A 23,147-nucleotide genomic window follows, 5' to 3' on the forward strand; every position below is an offset into this window, starting at 1 on the left:
GTGGTTTATGCCCTCTGGACAGCCAGCCAGGTGTGAGGCTCAGACACAGGCTGGGAAGATGGCTCAGGCTCGGCTCCCAGCATCAGACTCTGGATGTGCCCGGTCCCTGGCCAGTGCTGCAGAAACCACTCAGCTCAGAGTGGGGCAGGCAACAAGGAGCAGAAGCGTCCTCACTTACCCGGCGCCCCTTGGCTCCCCTCATGCCTGGCGGGCCTCGAGATCCTGGAGGGCCCTGTGGGGAGGAGAGGGCACTTAGAAGCCCTTTCAGGGCTTGAGAGCGATGGTGGGGTAGGGAAGCCAGCAGCCTACTTAAGAGACTGAATTAGGCTGGTTCTTAACTGGTGGCAGTCCTCCTGCCTCAATCATCCTAATGTTGGATTGTAGGTGTGAACCAGAAGTAGGCACTCTGGCCTGCTGGAGGAAGCTCCTGGCAAGTGGCAACCCTGAGCCTGGCTAGTGTCCGAGGTGCCTGGGTGAGCAGGGGCCATGAAATGGACAAGCCATTTTCAACCAGCAATGAGGACAAGCATCTCCTCTAATCCCTGTGGCTTTCCTCTTCTCAAGGGGGACTCGAGTTCTGTCCCTCATCCTCACCTAAAACCACACACAACCCTGGCACCAAGAGCCTTGGGGAAGGAGGAAGAGGAATCTGTTGGGTCAGGGCAGGGACAGAAAGGGGGAGAGGCAGAGGGCAAGGGGCGGGACTGAGCTAGGTACAGGGGTTCACACCTACAATCCAAGCATTAAGGTGGTTGAGGCAGGAGGACTGTCACAAGTTAAAGACCAGCCTAATTCAGTCTCTTAAACTGAGAGCCCTCAGGGGGTCATATAATTGAACATGGAGGCCGAGAAAGTAACTGGCAGCAGATAGAGGTTTCTGAATGTATAAAACAAACGAAAGATTAATTTAAAATCAAACACATTGTGAGTCAGAGCTATTTTTGGCTGGGCACTGTGTGACGTCACTGTGGCCTTGGCTCTGACCACACAACACACACACTTCACACTGCACATGCCATCACACCACACATCCCCAGGAAAAGCTGCCTGCGATGCCTGGGCGCGGCTTTGAGATGGCGGCCTGTTCTGAGCTGTTCTTACTGCTTTCTGCCCTTGCAGAAATACACCACTTCAATAAAGGAAAACAAAGGCTTTAAATATTTTCCTACCACCGTGCTCAGCACACAAGTATCAAATTAGCCTATCTTTAGATTGTATTAGAATGTTTGATTTTTAAAAATTGCTTTGCTGACTTGAGTTCCATTTAAAAAAAAAATCATTCAGTGAATTTTGGCTTGGAATTAGAACAGCATTTCCAGCAATTTCTGAATGGCCCCAAACACACTGATGTCATTCTTTATTATGTATTTATGCAAAGCAGAATTTTCAGCATTGATGATTAAATTTAAAACATCTGCCAGTCAACTCTGAAAACCAGCGAGGCTGCCTGAGGTCCAGCAGTATCAAATAGTCAGCCAAGATGTAATCCTCCACGTAAAAGGTAACGGGTGCTGCCATATCTGTGGTATGCACTGCCATCTCAGGGGTATGCAAGCTTGCTTTCATGCTTAACAAATGGTGAAATGATTCAGGTACCAAAGAACTGCTTCAGAGGGAATTTCTGTATGGCAAAACGTTATCAGTAGGCATTTGACCTGTAGAGCTATTTTATATACCTATATACCCAGCCTTGCATAAACATTTCTTGGGTGAGGAGTCATGTGTGGAAGAGGTTTAAGACTCTCTGGCTTGACCTAGTCTAGGCACAGAGAACCATCTGTGCCAGCCATCCAGACCCTATGACGGAGGCAGAGGCCCTTCCAGAGAGGGGCAGCCTTATCTCCTCTGGATCCCAGTGAGCAGCCCATCCCCATGTTGCTGCTCCCACAGTCCTGAGGTGCAGACATAGCTGCTGTCCTCCACGGACCCAGTCTGCCGCTTCTGGGGCTTGAGGGGAGGGCCAGCTCGTAGCCTGACCCATCAGCAGAGCCAGTGGGGGGACCCCAGCCTTGCACAGTAAGAAGGCGGGCCTAGCCCAAGTGGACCTCAGTGTCCTCATCTACAGCATGAAAATGAGCAAAGTCCTTCACCCCTATAGGACCATCTAGGGTCCTCAGTGGGTCCTGGGTCCTACCCACCTGCCTCCCCATACCTAGTTATGAGGCTGGGACTGGGCTCAGAGTTCAGAGTGAGGATGTTAATATAACTGGAAAATGCTCATCAGATGGGCACACAATTAGCAGAAATGGCACTTCAATGGTAGATGTCATGGCTGTGGCAAGCAGTGTATCTCACCAGTAGTAGCTGGTGCCATCTATGAGGTGCTCATGCATGACAGCACACAAAATACCAGCTGATTCTCACCATGCTGGTGAGGGCAGCATGATGCTGGCTGACAGGTGGGGAAACTGAGGCAGAGGAGGCCTCAGGTATGAAGGTGCACACAGACGTGTGTGTGTGTGTACATGTGGAAGCCAGAGTTCAATTCTGGATGTCCTTCTCTAGCATGCCCCCACCTTATTATTTCTGAGACAGGGTCTCTCACTGAATCTGGAGCTTGACAATTCAGCTGGACTGGCCGGTCAGCAAGCCGCCAGGATCCTCCTGTCTCCACCTTCCTACAACTTGGGAGATGGTACAGATGTTCACCACCACACCTAGCTTTCTACACAGATGCTGAGGATCCAAACTCAAGTCCTAGTGTTTACACAGCAAGCTCTTCACCACATGAGCCATCTCCCCAGGCCCAGAAGAAAGAACCTGATGGCGGACCCTGAGCCCTCCTGCGCTCAGGCTTCAACTCTGAACACAGGACGGAGGCTGGACCCTTGGACTGAAAACCATCCTCTGCCTCATGCTCCTTTCCACCATGGTCCCAGTTCCAAATCTCCAGCCAGATGTGGCTGTTCTCTCTCATGAGCAGGGGAAAAAAAAAACAAAACACATGTGACTGTGACCCCAGAGAGTGGATCTGTCCAGGGACACCTTTCCACTGGCTCAAAGGACCGTGGGGGAGGATGCAAGCACCCGGTGCTTGGCACATTATGGGTGGTGACTACATGTCTGCCTCATTGACATCTGTGTCCCCAGTTCAGCACCTGTAGAGATTATTCACTGTCTTGACAGAACTGAGTGACAGGTTAAGAGCAGGAAGGACATGACCAAGCTGCTCCTGAGCTTCCCATGTTGCCCTGTACAGAACCTCAGCCCACAATGTCTCATCAATACTGTCACAACATGCTCTAGATTTCACATGAACGAAATGTGGGCTCAGGGAAAACGGCAGGATTTGCCTGGAACCCCAGCCAGGAGCCAGGGGCGGGGTGTCCACCCGGGTCTGAGACTTGAGGTCTGGACTCCATGTGTTTGTGCTTAGGAGACATGAGAGTTTTATTTACCCGGGATCCAGGCTCTCCAGGGTTCCCAATACCACCTGGCGTTCCAGGATGGCCCTGCCGAGGATGAAGAAAAATGAGGAGTCAGCTGAGGAAGGTGCCATATCCCCCGTGAGTCCTGTGACAGGGAATCAACTTCAACCCAGGGCAAGGAGGTCAAAAGTCACGCCTAGCCAGGGATCTGGAGAGCTAGGCATCCTGGGTGTCTGGAGCACGTGGTATGTGAAGGGAACAGAACTGTCACCCGAGGTTCTGCCAGGAGAGGGGAGAGGATGCAGACTTACTCCTTACCATCGACCCCTTGGGTCCAGGTGCGCCTGGGGGTCCCATCACTCCACGGTCTCCCTGTGGTGGAGACACAGCAAGGGACACAGGTCATGGCTGGGGCTCTGGGGTTCTGGGACTCTGGGGGCAGGGACTCAAAGGGAGGTAGGAACTTGACAATGGCCTATGGAATCATGCCCAGCTCACTCACACTGTCAGGTAAGTAAGTTTCAGGGGCAGGAAATCCCAGCCTCCTCTGCCAAGGCAGCATAGGGCACATCCCTGGGCCAGGACGGTCCTGATGAAGGATGCAATAATTGCATCACCCCTTTGATCCTGGCCCATATCACATGGTTCTCATTAGGTTTGGCACCCCCTGGGCTAGGCTTGCTGAGGCAGAGACAGCCATAAAGGCCTTTCTTTCTCTCTGCCTCCCTCCCTCATGGCACACCAGATGGTCACCCATCACTTATGTCCTCTAGATCAATTCAAACAGGTTGGGAAGTCAGAGGCAGCAGGCAAGGCATAGCCATCTTGTCTCGGTTTCTACAAGGCCTTTTCCTCCTCTTCGGGTGAAAATTAATTAAGTATCCACTGTGTGCTGACACCACTGTGTACCAAGTCCCAAGTATGCCATGAGGACAAGAAACAGATCAATTCCCATAGTGCAAAACACCCCGTATGGCAGGGAGATGATGGGGAACCCTAGAAAAGATGCATCCTGGAGCAGGGAGGGGTGGGGGTACATAGCTAGACACTGTCACAGGGGATGTGACCAGTTGGTAATGAAGGAAGCAGGAGATTCCCTTCAAAGGACCCCTAGCAAGTGACCTAGGCAGAAAGGACATGGGTGGATGGGCATGAGAAGAGGGGACCTGCCAAAGCAAGGGTCCACAGGTGAGAAGGGACATGAGAAACTTGAGCAATAGGACCAGAGTTGGCTTTGATGCTGTGTGGTGGTTACATAAGCTGTTAGCGCTGGGGACATTGGGGGAAGGGCACCTGGGACCTCCTGTAGAAACTCTGCAACTTGTGGTGAGTGGTTACCTACTTTAAAATAGTGTCCAAGGACGAGGAGGAGCAGAGGGAGGAAGGTGGAGACCAGAGTGTCTAGGAAGTGAGGAGGAGTGAAACACTTGAGTCTGCAAAGCCAGGAGGCCCCGAGAGAGACAAGGGAAACCACAGACTACTGCTTGGCTGAGGAGCGTAGTCAGCAAAGCATGGCCTTCAGTGATGGACCCGGTTCTAATCCCAGCTCTGCCACTTACAATCTGGGTGGCCTTGGGCCAGCCACTGCTTCTGCTGGTCTCTCAACGACCTCTTCTGTAAGATGGAGCTTCCAGGGGCTATGGAGGGACCTGAGGCACAGTCCACTGAGGAATTACACCAATCACTGCTACCAGTGCTGGGTGCTGCCAGTAGGCAGCCCTGGGCACACACATCAACTGACTACAACACCGAGGTCTGGTTGTGCTTATGGGTGAAGACATGAGCTCTGGGGGACAGGGACATAGGCTTTTGGAGAGCAAGGGATGCCAGAATCAGAGGGAGGTGGTGCAATGTCCGCAGCCCACTGGTCCATCGACCCCTTATCCTGATCAAAAAATACAAGCTCTGAGGGTCTGCCTCTATCTCGCTCACTTACCTTCTCCCCCACGATTCCAGGCTCCCCGATCAGACCAATGAATCCCATAAGTCCCTGGGGAGAACACATCAGGAAAAACTAGTGAACCTGGGGGCATGCTGAGTGTTCAAGATTTTCTCTCCTCTGCAGCCCAGCCCTCCCACACCCAGCCCCCACCCTCAGCCTCCACCCCCAACCCGCCCGGTGACTGTACTGTACAGCTGGGACTGCCATGGAAGAGCATAGCCTCTGAGCTGCTTCTCCCCACCACTCCGCCAGATGGTTCAGATTTGAGAGCCAAGCAGTGGGGCCGCTGCCAGCAACCCTGGGAGCCGAGCATTCTTCCCGTGCCAGAAGCAGGCTGGGATCCCTACACATTTGGAGAACCGGAGTAGGGGGATGAGCGGGGAAGAGGCCATCTGTCTCCATCTTTAGGGGCTCTGGGGCTGTTTCAGAAACAAACTTGTTGACTGAGACATAAATACCCTAGCAGTCTGCACCAGAGACAGGGTGGAATTTGGGAAGTGGAGGTTTCTACCGAAGGGCTTCCCTTTGCTGAAAGCACATGCGGTCAGACACACAGACATAAACACACAAACACACCCAGATGCACATAGACATACATATACAAAGACACATACACTCACGCACACACACAGATCCATACACACAAAGACACACACAGATACACATAAATGTGCACATACAAAGACATGTACACACATGCACAAAGACATATTTACATACACACATACACACAGATATATATAGACACACACATATAAAGACATATACTCATATGCACACAAACATACACAGATACATAGACACATAATGCACAGACACACACATGCACACAAACATACACAGATACACACAGACATGCACATACACAGATATACACAGAGAGAAACATGCAAGCAGACACACACACACACACACACACACACACACACACACACACACACCTCCTTTGGATCTTTTTAACTCTTTAACCCACCTCCCCTCTGTTGAGACACATACTCAGAGGGCTCCTGTGTGGGTCGGGAGGACGTAGCAAGTTTTGGGAGATGCCAGATGCACAACCAAGCATTTCCTAGAGAATTAGGACATATGGGGATGGGTGGGTTTGTCCTATGAAATCTGTTCCCTGTGCTGAACTTCTGAGCAAAGCGAGGTGAGACCTGGAGGTGTTAACAGCCCAGAGGCCCTGTGCTCAATAAGCTAGGGAGCCAGGCTACCTGCCAGGGAGCTGGGAGGGGAGAGGCACTGCTCAATTCACCAAGCCCATTTTCCCTTCCGCAACAACAGCTGTAAGTGGCGAGCTCCTGGGGGCCATTCACGTCTTGTGGCGGCAGCCGAGCAGGTAGAGGTGGGGATTGCACCTCCAGCCCCCTTGCACCTTTTCTCCACTGGGAGCCCCCAAAGGATGCACATGACAGAGTGGACCTGCACCCTCGCCACCCACAGGATGGCCTCCTGACCTCTCTCTGGACAGAGACTCTTTCAGAGGCGATATGAGGGGGTTACAGTGTGAGCGATGGGCTCACGGATAGTATGTCATGGAGGATACTTTTGCAACAACTAAACAAAACATGGGCATGACAGCTCATGCCTATAATCCTAGTACTTGAGAAGCTGAGGCCGGAGCATAATCTCAAGTCTGAGTCCAACCTAAGCTGTATAGCAAGTGCCAGGACAGACAGGCTACATCAAAACCAAACAATCATTAAAACAAATAAACTGGGACATTTCTAAGGTGACTGAGACATTAATAACGATGGATCCATGTACTGAGGGCCTGCTGTGTGTCTAGTCCTGCGTATGGAACTCTGTGTGTCACTCTTATCCAAACTCCAGGTTTATAAACCCTGAACAAATTGGTCTGCCTTTATGTATCCATGGAATTGGCAACCATAAAGGCCCCTCCAATCTCCTGATAGCTCTGACTGTTCAAGACCTGTATGCTTTTCAAGGGGCACAGAGTTAAGAGATCACCTGAACTTCCTACCAGGGAGCAAAGCAGCCAGACATTTCAATGGTGTCAGGGAAGGGAATAAGCCTGATGGGTCTGGAGAAAGGAATTTCATGGCTACTTTAAATTTATTATTGGTCAGGACCTAGAAGACATAAATCTTCAGTCAGAACTCAAACGGGATCTGAGTGGATAAGAGTCATACAGCAAGCACCTGCTCCTTGTGCAGAGGGGTTTGGACTGGCAGTATATCAACTGAAGAGAAGCAGTCTCAGAGGCTTGGGGCTTCCACCTGACAAGGCGGGCAGAGAAGCAGCTTTGAAAGTCAGGAGCACATCCTGCTCCTCTCTAGCTGGCAAGACATGGTGGCGTCTCCCTCCTTCTCACAGCATTCTGCTGGCCATGGAGGCTGCTTGCTTCTGAGATTCAGACACCATGTGCCCTCAGCTGGACCATCACTCTGGGTAGGTGCTGATATGCTCATTGTCCCTGGAGGCTCACACCTTGTCCCCAGAACCTAGGACAGGGCCTGGCAAGCAGTCTGTGCTCACTGGTAGATAAACGCAAGGGTTCTGGGGATCAAAGGATTTTCCACTCTGTCTAGATAGCACTTGGGATCCCAGAGTCTCTTAAGAGTCCGGTGTCAGTTCTGAGTTACGCTACTGCCTATGAGATCTTGGAGAAGCTACTTAATTTCTTAGGGCCTCAGTTTTCTCATTTGCAAAATGGGAGTCATAACAGCTCCTGGCCCAGGGCTGTTGGGTGGGGTGGGGGGGAGGGGACTGCAGACGCTTGTGTCTAGCACTTGGCAAAGAGCCTGCTACCTCACGGGTGAGCAATAAATGAAGCTGTTACTGTGATTACAAGCAGGGCCTGTGGTGTGAGCTTGGGGGATCTTTCCTGGGGAGCCTGTGGTTCTGCCAAGAACAGGAAATACCCACCCGTCTGCTGTGGCCACATGGAGAGGGGCTGGTGGTGTTGCATGCCCACGGCCAATGCAGGAGCCAGTGCTGAGTCTCACCCCAGATGCCTTTCCCTCCTGCTGCAGCTTGTAACTGACAACGGACCCACAGCTGGGGGCTTTGCTGTCCCAGTGAGCCAGGACCATCCCGAGCAGGGTGTCTACCCCTCTTGGCCCCAGCTCAGCCATGACCCCTTTTGAACACATTGCTGATCTCATTTTTCCTCCCAAGTTTGTGACCCAAACTGTCAATGTGGGCCAGAATGCAGGGTTTCTTAGCTCAGGATCCAGAGGTCTCTATAAGCCTCTATGAAGGGAATGCAAAGGGTTCAGGAACTTGAACAGAAAAATTCACAACTTTTATATAAATCACCCTCTAATCAAACTGTTGTGTTTTTCTTTAAAAACTAGTGCATGCAACCAGCCCAGTAGTATCTAACACATCTGACTGTCCATCTGGTTACATGTCATTACAATCAATCCTACACAGATCTCAAAACATCATTACACTTGGACATGGAGGTCACTGTTAGGTATCATCGTTGGGTGTATTAATTGAGAAGCAGACACATGTATGCCACATCTGAACACACTTTCTGTATGTATCTTGGTGTAACTGGTTGCCTTTGTTTAGACTTTGTGCACTTAAATCTACTCAAAGAAGGGGATTCACGGGCTTCATTAGTTCAGCAAAGGTATCTAAGGCACAGAAAATGATCAGGGCCCTGGAGACAATGATTGCCAAGGATCCCAGTGTCCTAATGGTCTAGGGTTCTAAGTATCTATTTCCCCAGGGCTGACCATTAGCATAACTATGAACTTGAATTTGCGATTTTTTTTCCAGTCAGTAAATACTTGGATGCGGCAGCAGCCTTCCCAAACTCCCGGCTTCCCACAGAAAGTGCTTGAATGACACTGGAAAGATTTCAAACACGTTGACCCCCCTCACACCTCTCTTTAATTCGTATCTTTCTCTTAACAGCTGTCACAGGCCTTGTGAGGAAGCCTGTTGCACGTGAGTCTCATGCCATGGATGGCACTGCTGGGCACAACTGGATCCTTCTGGGCCCCCGGTACTCTTTCTCCTCCACGCGTGAGGAAGCCCTTCCCAAGGCTCCTAGAGGGTTCTCATTGATAGGAGTGGAAAGTATCTCCCCAACTCTACCTCTGCGCCCTGAAGCCAAGCCTGAAGGAAGCACTGAGGCCTGGAGGGAGGCCCCAAGGTGGCCATCCACACAGCGCCCAGAAATGCTTCTCTAACTGGCAGAAGAGGGTGATGAGCCTCAAACTTGTTTTAACTGACTAGTGGCAACCCTTTTTCTACAGACCTTGTTCCTGTTTCCCAGCTATCCAGAGCCACGGGTTTGAGTTTCATCTTCTTTACAGCTTGAGGAAGCCTGGACCTCGAACCTCTGGAGAGTGGATCTATTTCTCTAGCTAAGTGAACACAGTCATTTGGGGGGAACTCTCTGGTTTAACCCCAGTTCTAGGAGGTGAAATCACATTAACCCCTTGAGCAAATACACCAAAAATTGCATTCAAGAGTCAGGCCTTAGGAAAGGAACCTGTTATTCAGGGACCTCCCTTCTTTGAAAGTGTGTGACAGGCCTGGCCCTGGGACGTCACCAGCCTGAGGACTGAGTGACAGCCTAGCAATGGACTTGGCACAGATGAGTGCTCCACCATGTGGACACCATCACTAACTTACCTGTTCACCCACAGGCCCCGGCCGTCCAGGATCCCCTGGTTCTCCCTGCAAAGGAACACAGAAGAGGGTAAGTCAGGACAGGAGGTGGGACACTGAAAACCCTTGAGGAAGTCCCCAGGGCCAAGTGGCCTTAGGTGTCATTGGTGAGAATGAACCAGAAATCCCATCTCCAGACTTTGGCCTTGAAGAAGAATCCAAATGGCTAGCAGCAACCAAAGAGTGCTCCCCAATACTACAGCCATCCACTCTCTCTGAGCAAGATCCCCCAGCACCCTGACACTCCCCAATACTACAGCCATCCACTCTCTCTGAGCAAGATCCCCCAGCATCCTGACACTCCCCAATACTACAGCCATCCACTCTCTCTGAGCAAGGTCCCCCAGCACCCTGACACTCTCTAACACTGCAGCCATTCACTCCCTCTGAGCAAGGTCCCCCAGCATCCTGACACTCCCCAATACTACAGCCATCCACTCCCTCTGATCAAGGTCCCCCAGCATCCTGACTCCTTTGGGACTTCAAACAACCTAACTCATTTTGTTAGGGTGGGAACTAAGGTCCAGAGGGGTGGAAGGACTGTGTAAGGTCACAGAGCCAGCTAGAAGGAGGGCTAGTATTGGGACCTTGGTCCACCTGACTATGGCCCATTTCCATGCAGGTCACCCACTGCAGGGAGAGCTGGGAACTGCAGGTAAAGATCATTAAGAAGCTGAACCTCCACCCTCCCAAGCTTTGCCACCAGCACAAACAGTCTTGAAGAGTCTCGTCTCTGTGCTGGGCTCAGCCTCCCAGCTTCCAGCACTTGGTGGCCTGGTATGGCTTTGCCTGGCAGGTGTGATCTCTGCTAGACAGATCTTACTCCGTAGGTGGCCACAGCAGCCACAGTCTCTCTCTCTCTCTCTCCGTAGTACATGAGTGGATCAGTGATCAACAGATACCCTGGGATGAATCTGCCCAGATATGTCACCTTACACCACAGAAACCTAACTAATATCTGAGGGATTATGGCAAGTCCTCGGAGGGCAGGACACATGATCACAGGGACAGGAGCTTGGATGGAAAATATGGCTCCTATGTCCTGGTCACAGTCTCGTCCTCCCCTCGGTCCCTCCCCAGATGTCATTCTTACGAGTGCTGGCAGGGCCAGACCAGGCACATAGCCATTCATTCCTTTGGAGGGAGGTTATCTCCAGGGCTCAAGGAATCCTCAGACTGTTTCCTACCCTCCTCTTTCCAACCCATTCATAGACTTAGCCCAACATCGTCAGGGCCTTCCCTGGAAATGATGATTAGTCTTCATTATCAGCCTGGGTGGATGTGAAATAGGAATAAAAACACACGAGTGTGTCTATGGTGGCATTTCTAGGGAGGTTTAACGGACACATGAAGATTCACTCTGAATGTGGGAAGCACCATCCCAGGGGCTGGGGATCCAAGTAAATAAAAGGGAGACAGCCATCATCCCCCGCTTTCTGTTTCCTGCTCTAGCCAGATGTGAAGAGGCCCAGCTACATTGTCTGGCCACCACGAACTCCACCACACCTTTTCTGCCATGGTGGCCTGTACCTTCTTAAACTGACAGCCATAATAAACCCTTCTTCCTTGTGCTTTATGTCAACTTGACCCAGGCTAGAGTCCTCTGAAAGGGGGAGCATCGGTTGAGAAAATGCCTCCATAAGATCAGGCTGCGGGAAGGCCTTTAGGGCCTTTTCTCAATTAGTGATTGATGGGGGAGGGCCCATTCCATTGTGGGTGGGGCCACCCCTGAGCTGGTGGCCCTAGATTCTATAAGAAAGCAGGCTGAGCAAGGCACAAAGAGCAAGCCAGTAAGCAGCACCCCTCCATGGCCTCTGCATCAGCCGCTGCCTCCAGGTTCCTGCCCTGCTTGAGTTCCTGTCCTGACTTCCTTCAGTGATGAGCAGTAACTTTTGGTCATGGTGTTTCATCACAGCCATAGTGATCCTAACAAAGACATTCCCTTAACTAGTTTTCTGCCGGATATCTTGTCCCTGAGATAAGAAAAGTAGCCCACTCCCTTACAGGGTCAGTTCTTGTTTTGATCATTAAAAAAAAAAAAAGAAAAGAAAAAGGCCCATTAACAAACACAATACATATTTATTGTACACCAGGGGCTACATGGAGGCCCAGAGAAGACAACAGACATCTCCTTCTACTCCAGTTAAGCACTGCCCGCCCATCTCTTGCCTCTGCTCAGTAGAGGAAGAAGGCAGGTACCACCCCTGCTCATCTCCCGTTTCCAGCCTGCCCCAGAGTGTCTGGACTGTATCCCATGACTTGAACAATCCCCCTCTGTTGGACACCAGCTATGTCTACTTCCTTCTCTCTCCTCTGTGACCAACACTCTGGGATGAAGGTGGACCTTCTTCTCCCCTTTCACTAGTAATGAGATTCAGGGCTTGTCCTAGGGCCGTCCGTCTATGTCAGACCCATGCCCTCTTCCTCCACCCCCATCTCCAGGCACGCCCGTCTCCTCACCTTCGAACCATCCAGGCCAGGCCTCCCAGGAAACCCCTTCCTTCCAGGCTGACCCTGCAACAGAGAGGCACATGAAAGGGGCTACCAGGCACAAGGAGATGTGGGCCCCTGGAGAACTCTACAAGTCCAGCACAGGGAGATACTATGCTCCGGAAGGGACGGCGATGTAGAGATCCAATGTCACCAGGCATCCGGACAAAGAAATTCAAAGATGGTCTCCAGCTGTGCGGCCTCAGCATTGCTTCCTCAGTCCCTGGGCTGAGCTGTCATAAATAGGGACAATGACCCCTGCTCTTTAGGGGAGAGGACAAGGAGAGGTTGGGCAGGGCACTTGGGCACAGGGTCACGCGGACTTCCAGTCTGCAGTCTTCCAAACACGGTCAGAGACTCTGAGGGCCCAACGATCCCTTTGGGAGGGTCAAGCGGGAAAGCACTTCACAGCAGCCATGAGATGTCCCCCGCCCTCATCGCTTCTCTCAGGGATGTGGTGGAGTTTTCGGAGACGGTGTGACACATGATGTCACCAAAGACTGATGCAGATACAGAAGTGAGAACCCAGCTGACTTCACCAGAGTGACCGACATCCAAGAGGTTTGCAAAAATGGGAAAGCAATGCCATGCTTGTCCATGCTTTGCTTCAGAAAATATAGTGATTTGGGACAGAAAAAAAAAAAGATTTCTGCTTATGAGAACAGGCTTATCACTAATTTCCACTGACTTAATGAACACATGTAGAGTGTGCTGGATTTAATTATTCACATATCCACAATACGAGATGACCCACACTAGCAAACACTCTTGGGTGTCTCATCCTTTCTGAGTGTAAAGAGACACTGGAATCAGAAGGCTCGTGGACTGCTGCTCCACACCGTCGCTGGGGTACAGGTGGGCAGGTCTTCTCCAAGGCAGCTGGAAGCTGGGGAGAGAATGTGCACCTAGGCTCTGGGCAGCCAGCCCACATCCCAGCTATGGGACCCAGGGCTGGACCTTCCACTCTTGAAGGCTCTGTTGTTCCTCCCTGAGAGAACCGAGCAAGGCGAGTGGCCCCTGGAAAAATCCACGAGGAAACAGCCACATAGACTCCAACACGGTCAAGCAGGTAGTTGAGGCCACCAACACTCGCCTTCAGTCTCTCTTCTTAGGGCACTTCTTGTGTCCTCTGACTGGCCGGAGGCCTCCCTGCTGGCTGCTCTCCAGACCACTAGCCAGATGTTGTCCTTCCTGTCCCCACTGGCTCAGCTCCAAGAAGCCCTACTTCCTCCTGGCCATCAACACTCACCTCCAAGCCTGGGACTCCTGGCGGCCCCGTGGGTCCTTCATCTCCCTGGAATAGGAGGACACAAGAAAAGAAGGAAGACAAGGGAGAAAATTAACTGGGATTCCTGGAGAACTTGTGCTGTAAGGAGGAAAATATGCGATGGTCTCGCTCTTCTCTCCCTCCCATTTCTGTTCCTCACTATGATTCTCCAGCCCTCCGCAGGTCACAGGAGTCTCCAGGCTGACCCTTTTGGCAGCCAGGGCCTGACCACAGGCCCCTCAGAGCAACCCTGGAGCAAGTATCTCCAGCTTCCAGGAAAGCAACCCCATGCAGTGACTCCTAGAGCCAGCACGGGAACTCTGCCAGACCCACACCCAGCTCAGAGAAAGGATCGGGTCAGCAAAGGCCTGCTCATGGTTGCGCATTCTCCCAGGGCTGTGCACCACGATGCCAGTCAAGGCTCAGGTGCAAGCAAAAGTCAGGCTGCCTGTGGAAGGCCCAGAAGGCCTGAGGCCAGCTCCTGCCCGACCAGGTACAGGTGAACTCTGCTGACATCCCAGCTAGGTAAGGCATGGCATTCCCATGATGCCCTCGTGTCTCCCAGGAGCATATCTGAGAAATAGCACAGGATCTGAGCAGGGACTCTGGGCTAAGGCACACCTGAGTTCTAGTCAAGGCCCTACCTGCTATTAACATGGGGCCTGGCAATCATTTCCCTCCCTGGATCTCCAAGGACCTGTTTCAAAAAAGGGACTGACACTTCCTATCCTCCCATATCAACATGATAAACTGTGATAGGTGTGGAAGGAAGTTACTTGTCCCACTAGGCCAGAGAAGAGTCACAGGCAGAGCTGTAATGGAACAGATGCTCTGGTGATGAATCTGACATGGCCCTGGCCCCAGTCAAGGCTTTGGTACCCTGGACAGAGCCAGCTGGTTGCTGGGACAGGGTGGAAAAGACAAAGAGGAACAGGAGGGGACAAGGGCATCTCACCTCAGGTCCCGGCTGCCCAGGGGGTCCAGGCAGGCCTCGGGCTCCAGGCTTACCCTGGGGAAAGAGAACAGAAAGGGTCTCAGAGGCAGGACTCTCCAGTAGGGCAGCCAACGTGTGCCCTGGGATTTCTTCAGCCAAGGACCTTAGGCGGGAATGGACTCACCTTCAGGCCTTCAGGACCATTGTCCCCTGGGGGGCCAATGTCTCCTGGGAAACCCTGTGGGAAAGCAGAGAGCCAGGTCACCTGGGCTGCTTGGCAGGTGCTCGGAACATGTCGCTCCCCCCCCCCCCCCCCCCCCCCCCCCCCCCCCCCCGCCTCGAGTGCCATGGGTGACCACTCCTACCACTACTGTCATGTGACCTGAGGTAGGTCAGCTACTTGATCCCCCCCCCTTCAGTCCCCAAGACTGACTTTGCAGAGTGGCTGAGAAAATACAGAAGGAATTGAATGTAGTGACCCATGTCTTTAATCTTAGCGCTGGGAGCGGGAGGCAGAGACAGGAAGATAAAGGGTTCAAGGTCATCCTCAGTTACATATCAGATTCAAAGACAGCCTGTGCTGCGTGAGACTTGTGGAGAGAGAGGTGAGGGAACAGAGATACGGAAGATCATTCAGGAACACACGAAGGTTGTTGCACACGGTCATCTGACTCAGAACGGAGTCTCAGGCTCCGGGAACACTGAACCCTGAGTCAGCCGCCCTGTCTGAGATACCTGACCCACAAGCCACATCCATCCTGTGGGCCATGACTCGCCACATTGGTTGTACAGAGTCAGCTGCTGATGCCCTTAATCACGGCCTCTCCTCTTCGGGAGCTAGCATTCCTGAGATCCCCTGCCCAGAGTGCCGGACTCTGTGACACGCTCCTATCCTGGCCTGCGGCTTCGAGGGACCTATCCCGACAGGTGACCATGCTCCAGACAGGTCAAGTCTGGAGCAGAGAGGCCCCCTTCTCCTCCACACCCTGGTGCCTCTGCTGGGGACCCCTCTCGCCACCCCAGAGGCTTGTTTCTATTATAGTTGCTACAGGAGCAAAGTGTCCTTCGGCCTAGCCATGTCTAGCGGGCCGGTGTGGGAAATCCCTCTCTGTGTTTATGTGGAATACCTCCGTTAATCCAGCCTAGAAACCCGTTCGCGCAGGGCAGCCCCACTCCTCCCTTCCTGGCAGCTAGAACTCAAGGCCCTTCGTTGTTTTTTTTTTTTCCCATGACTCTCTGTGACTAAAAGACCCCGCCCACTTCATTCTTCTGTTGCTGTTTTTCTTCCCTTCCCTTTAACCTCACACTACTCATGTCTGTGAAATCCTTTTGTCTTTTTTCCCCCCAAGTGGTCCTGAATATTTTTTTCTTTTTTAAAATCTTCATTTTACGTGCATTAGTATTTTGCCACGGGTGTCGGATCCCCTGGAACTGGAGCTAAGGACAGTTGTCAGCTGCCATGTGGGTGCTGGGAACTGAACCCGGATCCTCTGGAAGAGCAGTCAGTGCTCTTCACCACTGAGCCATCGCTCCAGTCCCCGAATATTTTCTTCTTTAGAAGTCTCACTATGTCATCCAGTCTAGCTTGGAACTTGCTAAGCAGACCAGACTGGTCTTGAACTCCCAGAGATCCTCCTGCCTCTGCCTTCTGAGTGCTGGAATTAAAGGTGTATGGCACCACACTAAACGCACAGTCCTACATTTGGTGCTAGCACATTGAAGTTCCGTCAAAATGGGACCCAGATCCTGTCCTGTTACTCCTTCACTGTGTGATGGGCAAGTTACTCAGCCTCTCCGGGCTTTGGCCTATGCAGGAGTTTTAGATAAAATACCTCACAGGGCAGTGCTAAGATTGAAATGAGCAATGGAAGCCAAGTGCTTAGATTGGCACCCAACAGGGAGTACACAGACAAACTTGTATCCACAAGAGTGTGTGCTGGGAAACCACCCTCGCCTGGGATTGCCCATCTCCTGTGGGAACACAACTGCCAGGATGTGACTCAGTTCTGGTGTTGAATGAAGGAGGCAATGCTGTCAGGAGACTGTGCGCGGGGGCTCCCTCCCAGCTCCTGAGGGCCAGGTGCTAGCCAGCAAAGACACACGCTCACTCACGGCTTCTGCCTTCCACCAGCCTGAGCCACCTCTGGCTATGGAGTCAGCCAACCAAAGCAGCACGGAGATAGGCCGGACAGACCCCAGAGGAACCCTGGGAGCCAGAGTCCAGCCGAACTGCTACTGAACAGTGACCCTGAGACTCCAAGCCTTGTTTATTCATCCATAAACAGAGGCAGCTCTCCTGCTCCCCACCGACCACCCCCGCCATGGTATGGTGAGTTCTCCTCCCTAGCTGCTACCCAGCTCCTGGCCCGATAAGAGCCTCATCCATCCATGAGTTCACATTCAGGAGTAAGCTTTCCTCCCTCACTGGCCAGGCTGCTGGGAAACCCAGACTCAGGAGTCTTTTTCCACGTTGAGCAACGGATGGAGGAGAGGCCAAGTTCATTTGTCTAAAGATAGGGTTGTGTCCTGGCCAAAGTCAACAGAGCGAAGAGTCAGACTGTGGCTTTTAGGAAGCATGCCCTCATCCATTGGGGAAGGCTATGAGTGATCTCTGGAAAGCTTGGGAGCAGGCTCTTCCCTTGGCTGCAGGAATCTCATGGAGGAGCAAGGCCCTGCGGTCAAGGAGCTCCGGTGGCTGGGGACTGGGTGGTAACAAGCCTGAGATGCACAAAAACCCTGGTTAAGGTAGCATGCTACTGTTAGAGGGGACCAGGCTAGTGGGGCTACAGTGAGTGCCCATTTGGCATCTATGGCCGAGCCCCGAGATGTCCATCATCACATGTACCAGCAGCTGCCAGGTGTTCTCCACGTTCCCCGGCGCATCCCTGGCTATACCATCCTGCTTTGTTTCACATTCTTCAGCCAATCCAGAATCAGTGGCTCTCCTCCCTCCCCACCATGTCTAGGAGCCCTGAGCCCTGGGGAGCAGCCAGGGAAAGAACGGTTCAGAGGAGTCCCTGTGAGTAAACCCACAGCTCCAAAGGACACGGACAGCACCCCGGGAAGGCTTCAGAGGTGGCTCTGTGGGAACCACAAGGGTCCGGTTGGCCACCACTAGGAAAGGACTCTAAGGTTAGCTCGGGGAGCCCCTGGGTGAGACAGGACAAGCTGAGGAGGGGAAGAGAACACAGAGGGTACTGACCCGTGAACTTCTCTCTTTTCCTTTTGGTTTTTGAGATAGAGTCTAGCTGCACAGCTTGGGCTGACCTTATGCTCCCACTGGAGTGCTGGGATCCTAGCATGCACCACTGAACCCATTTCTAGCCTTGGCCTTGTTTCTCATTTTATGGATGATCCCTAACAACTCCTTCACCATCTCTGGGCACAACACTAAGTTCTACTCAGGTGTAGGGGACAGGAGAGGGTGACAGAGACAGAGAGAGAGAGACAGACAGACATCACGTACCTCAGGACCAGGAGGTCCAGGAAACCCAAGTGAGCCTTTGTCTCCAGCTTTGCCCTGTGGGAGATGTAGGATCACTACACAGACAGGATTAGCATGGGCCCTACCTTTCACCAACACCCTATCCTCAGTTGAGGGCAGCCTGGAACTACACGAGTGAAATCTGCCTAGTTGGCTAAAAAGGAGCAGCACCTGCAATGTCTTCTGCTGTGTGTTCCAGCCAGGAGACCCAGGCAGGCCACTTCAGCCTTCAGAATCTAAACTTCCACGTCTAGAAATGGAAGCAGCCATTACTGCCCACCCTCTGCTCCTTGGGTGTGGGCAGTAGGCATGGAAGGAAAGTGGCAAAGCGTGTGTGTGTGTGTGTGTGTGTGTGTGTGTGTGTGTGTGTGTGTGTGACACACGCTAGCATTCAGTGTCATGAGATGGGGGACATCAGTAGTGTGCATGGGCATGCAGAGTCTGGTTCCAATTAGGGTCCATTGGTGTGCAGGGCCTGGGGCCAGTCTGGTACCCAGCATGACTCCTGCCCCTCACCTTCAGAAACTCTATCCAGGAAATTGGTCAATGGCCATCTGTGCCTCACTCTGCTCAACCCCAGGACTGCTGGAAGAAGGGAAGTCTTGGATGTGGTATAACCCCAGCTATGGTCCATAAGCAAGTGGAGGGTACTGGCCTTAGTATCCCAAAGCTGCAACCAGGTGGAGGGATGAGGAAGAGGAACTTACCAGAGGCCCTGGCTTCCCTCGAGCACCTGGGAACCCTGGCAAGCCCTGACTCCCCTGGTGAAAGAGAAAGAAAACTGAGTTATCAGAGCATAGCCATGCCAGGAGCAACCACAGTACCCTTCTGCCAGCCCATCTTCAGGAAGGAGGAGGGCCTCCCTTCCCCACTGCAGGCTTGGGCTGAGCTCACACTTGCTGCACCCCAAGGCCTGTGTACCAGGGTTGGGAGCAGCCCTGACCTACTCTTCAGGACCTAGGGAATCTTCGTCCATACTAGCCCTACAGTGCCCTTCAGGCCACTTGAGATCAGAGCCCCAGAGGAGAGCAGCCAGGCCTGTATGTTATAACCTAGACATGGACACTGGGTCAGGGCAGGCCGGCTAGAAGGAAGGGAAGGGGGAACTGGTCAACATTTGAGCCTGGTGGGCTGGCCAGGAAGGCCAGATGTGGCCACATGGTTAACTCCGGGCAGAGGAGCCATTCCCAGCAGGCCACAGCCAGCCACTAGAGATCAAGGCCATCACGGTTCACCCGTTGTTCCTTGTCGGCACAGCGAGTCCCTCCCTCCCTTCTTCCCTCCTTCTGGCCAACTCGTCCTGAATTTTCATTTGAGTGTAGGACCAGAGCAGAGCTGTCAGGGCAGTCGAGAGCCCTGTTCCTCCGGGAATTCAGTCTGCAGGAGGTTAAGCACAGGTCCCCAACCAAGGAGAAGAGTATTGTGAGTGAGAGACAGACACGTGCCCAGGACATCAAAGGCCACTTTCTGAGAAAGTTGGGGGGGTGGGTGGGAGAAGGCATCTGAGCAGGGTGGTGCAGAGGCCAGGGGTGGGTTCTGAAAGGGAAGGGGTGTGTTCAAACAGCATGAGGCTCCCAGGACAGTTTAGTGGTTCCGCAACACAGCCAAGGGGAGAGGGAAATGTCAGAGGGTCCCAGAGACTGGGGTCCTGTGCCACTGTGGGGAGCACCAGAACTTGTCCCTAAGGACAGCTGGAAACCATTGACAGTGTAAACAGAACAAAGACACATGTGCCCTCAAAAGGACAATTTGGGGGTCGTTAGAAGGACAGGTAACAGTGGCTGGCAAATAAGTTCAGAGGCCACTATGAGGTTCAGGAGAAGTGACGAGTGGGTGGATGGGAACTGCCACCTGACAAGTGGGCCCCAGACCAGCAGAAGGAGGATGAAGGTGGGGCCGGAGGCACCTGATAAAATTACCTTGTCTCCTTGGAAGCCGGGATCTCCCGACACACCTGGGACCCCTTGTTCACCCTGAGTACACACCAGCAAAGAGATTATAAGGGAGGAGGCATGCAACCCAGAAGCTTTCCCCGCACAGCAGACCCCGTGGAGCCTTGTGGAGGCTGTTCTTGTGGCCAGCAGCAGCCTTGGCTCTAAAGTGGTCAAGGTCCCATCCCCTAGGTGGGCCAGGAGAGCCCCAGGGTGAGGAGAGGCCTCCCACTCCACCACAGCTTCTCAGAGCACCCCCGAGGCCACCCAGCCTTTCTGTAGTGAACACTGGTTTTCTTGTAGGGCAGTGTCTTCACCCTGCAGGCTCTTCAGCAACAGTGGATGTCCGCATGCAAGGGTGACAGCTGCAGGGACCACAGCCTAGCCACTACGCCTGCTGGGAGCTGCCACATCTTCCTGTCCCCCTTCCATTCCAGCAGCTGGCTTCTAATTAACCGCTTTTAATCAGCTATCGTGGGAGTCACCAGATAGCTGGCTTGTTCGGACTGTGCGCAACAGGAATCAAATGGGCCCTGACTGAGCTCTGGGTGGGTCTCTTCAGAAGGCTCGGTGACAGGATTCCTCTGCTCCCTCTTGGTCCAGTTCCGGTAAATGAGCTGTCCCCAGGCCAGCTGGAAAGGCGCCTCCCTTGTAGGACTAGAACCATCTCGAAGCCCTTAGCCTGCTAGCCTGTTGCCTTAGGCTACATTACAGTAGCCTACTCGTTCTGGTCACTGAGACCTTCTGAAGCCCTAGCAGCTCGAAGAAGTAGAAATCTCAGAAGACCAAGGTGGCTGTAAAGGCTGTGACTTGGCACACAACTGCATCATCAGAACAAAAATTGGAATTGAAAGCTTTTCTGTTTTGTTTTGTTTTTTTTTTTTTTTTTTTTGGTTTTTTCGAGACAGGGTTTCTCTGTGTAGCTTTGCGCCTTTCCTGGAACTCACTTGGTAGTCCAGGCTGGCCTCGAACTCACAGAGATCCGCCTGGCTCTGCCTCCCGAGTGCTGGGATTAAAGGCGTGCGCCACCACCGCCCGGCGTTTTTTTTTTTTTTTTAACTTGCTTTTTTGTGTTTTCTTTTTTCTTTCTATTTAGAAAATCTTGTACACGGTCATAGAATTTGGGGAGGTATTCTCTCTCCCTCTCCGTGTGTGTGTGTGTGTGTGTGTGTGTGTGTGTGTGTGTGTGTGTGTGTGTTGTGTGCAAAGAAGGGTTGAAAATATTAAAAATATGAGAGAGGAAAAGCTTAAAAGTCATCTAGGAAACTCGGCCATGACCTGGAGAGTCAGGCTGAGCAGGAGCCCCCTCCAGGCTGATCTGAGAGCCTGGCTCAGGGACAGGTGGGGTCATGGAAAGTCAGGATGAGCAGGAGAATACAGGGATGAATGATGGCTCTGTGGTCCAGGGAGGGCTAGAGGCAGCATGGATATGGTTGCCAGAGCACAAGCTGGAGACCCTGGCCCAGCCAAGGGCAGGACAGCAACTCTGCCTCTCTCCCTCTTCCAAAGGGGCCTTGAAGGACTTCCTGCAGTTTGTTGCAGAGCTCCACATCTCCAGCACCCCTGGTGGCCCCACCAGCTGCTGTGACAAGGACATGAGGGCACTAGGCTCATTTGCATGTTTTCCAGCATTGCAGATTGGCAGCCGGCCCTGCCCAATCATCTGTGCAAAGCCCTCAGCCACAAATTCATCTCCCGCACTTCCTTTCTCCTTGGCCAGGACTTCAGTTAGTCCACAGAGCTGTCGTCTCACGCCTCAGAGCAGACAGGAGGTTATCAGGATCCCCCCACTCCACCCCCCACAAGCCCCTTCATTTCGAGAGGGCTGGACGGAAGGTCTGGGAGGACAGTAGCAGATAAAGCCTAGAAAGGCAGGCAGCTGAGGCATGACGGGAGAAATCGGAGAGGTAGCAGCAGGTGGAGAAAGAGCTGAAGTGACTCCATCTTGCTGGCTGCCTGGCCACTTCCTAAGAGCCCAGGGACTTGGATTAGCTCCATAAAGCACAGACTTGGATTTCATCAGTATCTTCCCTTCTCTGGGACTCGGTTTCCACAGTTGTCAGTTGTAGGTTCTAGAGCCAGGGACTTCCCAGAGCCTTGCTCACTCGGACCTCATGACTTTTATTCTGTTCAGTGACTGGGACTCACTGGGGACCCAGGTGTCTCAAGAGGGCACAAGGGCCCAGCCATCTGGCACAGGTGAGGAGGGACTGAGCGGCGAGGCCATCTCTTGTGGATATTCAGGGGGCCACCCCCAAACATGCCACATACCCTTTGGCATTCCAGGTTCATGTAGAAACTGAACGGGAAGAGAGAGATGTCTGTACAAGGCAGAGTACTCCTGCACTGGCCTGGTAGTTGTTATTCTGAGGCTGTGTGACCTAGGCTAGGTGCTACCTGTCTCTGGGCCCTGGGACTCACCTCGCCTTTCCAACAAGGTTTGGCACAGGGTTGAGACAACAAAAGGTCATCGGCAGGGCTGTTCAGCACGGGCCTAGGAGTAGCTTTTTCAGGGGCAGCTGGGGAAACAGGTGGTGCTTGGAGGCTTCCCATAGTGTTTCAGCCTAGGTGCTCTCTAGGGCTGGACTCTCAGAGCCTCCCAGGGATACAGGGATACCAACACCTGTTTGGGCTGGTCCTGGGAGGTCTCCACCCTCCAGGTTCTGAGGCAGTGACCCCTGCATGCCTTGCTGTGATGCTCTGCATTTGAGATTCAGAGGTCAGCCTTGACTTAAGCCAGACCCACGCTCCCTCCTGTCCTATCTGCCTCAACCATCAGGCCCCCAACAGCCGTTCTCTTGAGCCTCACACACCGAGAGAGCAGAATAAGCCAGAATGGTAGTTTCAGAGGACTGAGGAGGGAAGCCACAGTGTGCAGCGGAGGAGCCAAGCGGGTCCAGGTATCCCGGGGGGAGGGGCATGAGGTAACCCACAGGCAGTAAGGGAGAGTTCCGATCACCTTATCACCTTTCAGTCCGGGCTCCCCCACGCCGCCCATCAGTCCCTGCAAGAGAGGCCAAGGCCACAGAAGTCAGGGACTACTGACATGCTTCAAGACCCTGAGCTGGCCCCCACCCT

General features: G+C 52.8%; 1 protein-coding gene across 8 annotated transcripts in view; it reads right to left on the bottom strand.

The window, feature by feature from the left end:
* Col27a1 (collagen type XXVII alpha 1 chain) overlaps window positions 1-23,147 on the bottom strand; it is a 120,358-nt gene that overhangs the window by 36,258 nt on the left and 60,953 nt on the right. For 6 of the 8 annotated variants that reach the window (XM_052717481.1, XM_052717485.1, XM_052717484.1 and 3 more), the window contains exons 16-29: window positions 23,029-23,073; window positions 20,058-20,111; window positions 18,846-18,899; window positions 18,121-18,174; window positions 14,839-14,892; window positions 14,676-14,729; window positions 13,703-13,747; window positions 12,424-12,477; window positions 9,928-9,972; window positions 5,498-5,653; window positions 5,305-5,358; window positions 3,687-3,740; window positions 3,399-3,452; window positions 179-232 (exon numbers count right to left, since the gene is read on the bottom strand). In XM_052717481.1, coding sequence (XP_052573441.1) covers window positions 179-232; window positions 3,399-3,452; window positions 3,687-3,740; window positions 5,305-5,358; window positions 5,498-5,653; window positions 9,928-9,972; window positions 12,424-12,477; window positions 13,703-13,747; window positions 14,676-14,729; window positions 14,839-14,892; window positions 18,121-18,174; window positions 18,846-18,899; window positions 20,058-20,111; window positions 23,029-23,073 — 831 coding nt within the window. The remainder of the gene's footprint in view (window positions 1-178; window positions 233-3,398; window positions 3,453-3,686; window positions 3,741-5,304; window positions 5,359-5,497; window positions 5,654-9,927; window positions 9,973-12,423; window positions 12,478-13,702; window positions 13,748-14,675; window positions 14,730-14,838; window positions 14,893-18,120; window positions 18,175-18,845; window positions 18,900-20,057; window positions 20,112-23,028; window positions 23,074-23,147) is intronic. The other 2 variants (XM_052717487.1, XM_052717486.1) reach the window with 1 other exon arrangement.

This window comes from Peromyscus californicus, unplaced genomic scaffold, assembly GCF_007827085.1.
Source record: "Peromyscus californicus insignis strain IS unplaced genomic scaffold, ASM782708v3 Scaffold_5__1_contigs__length_169319896, whole genome shotgun sequence".
Taxonomy (NCBI): domain Eukaryota; kingdom Metazoa; phylum Chordata; class Mammalia; order Rodentia; family Cricetidae; genus Peromyscus; species Peromyscus californicus.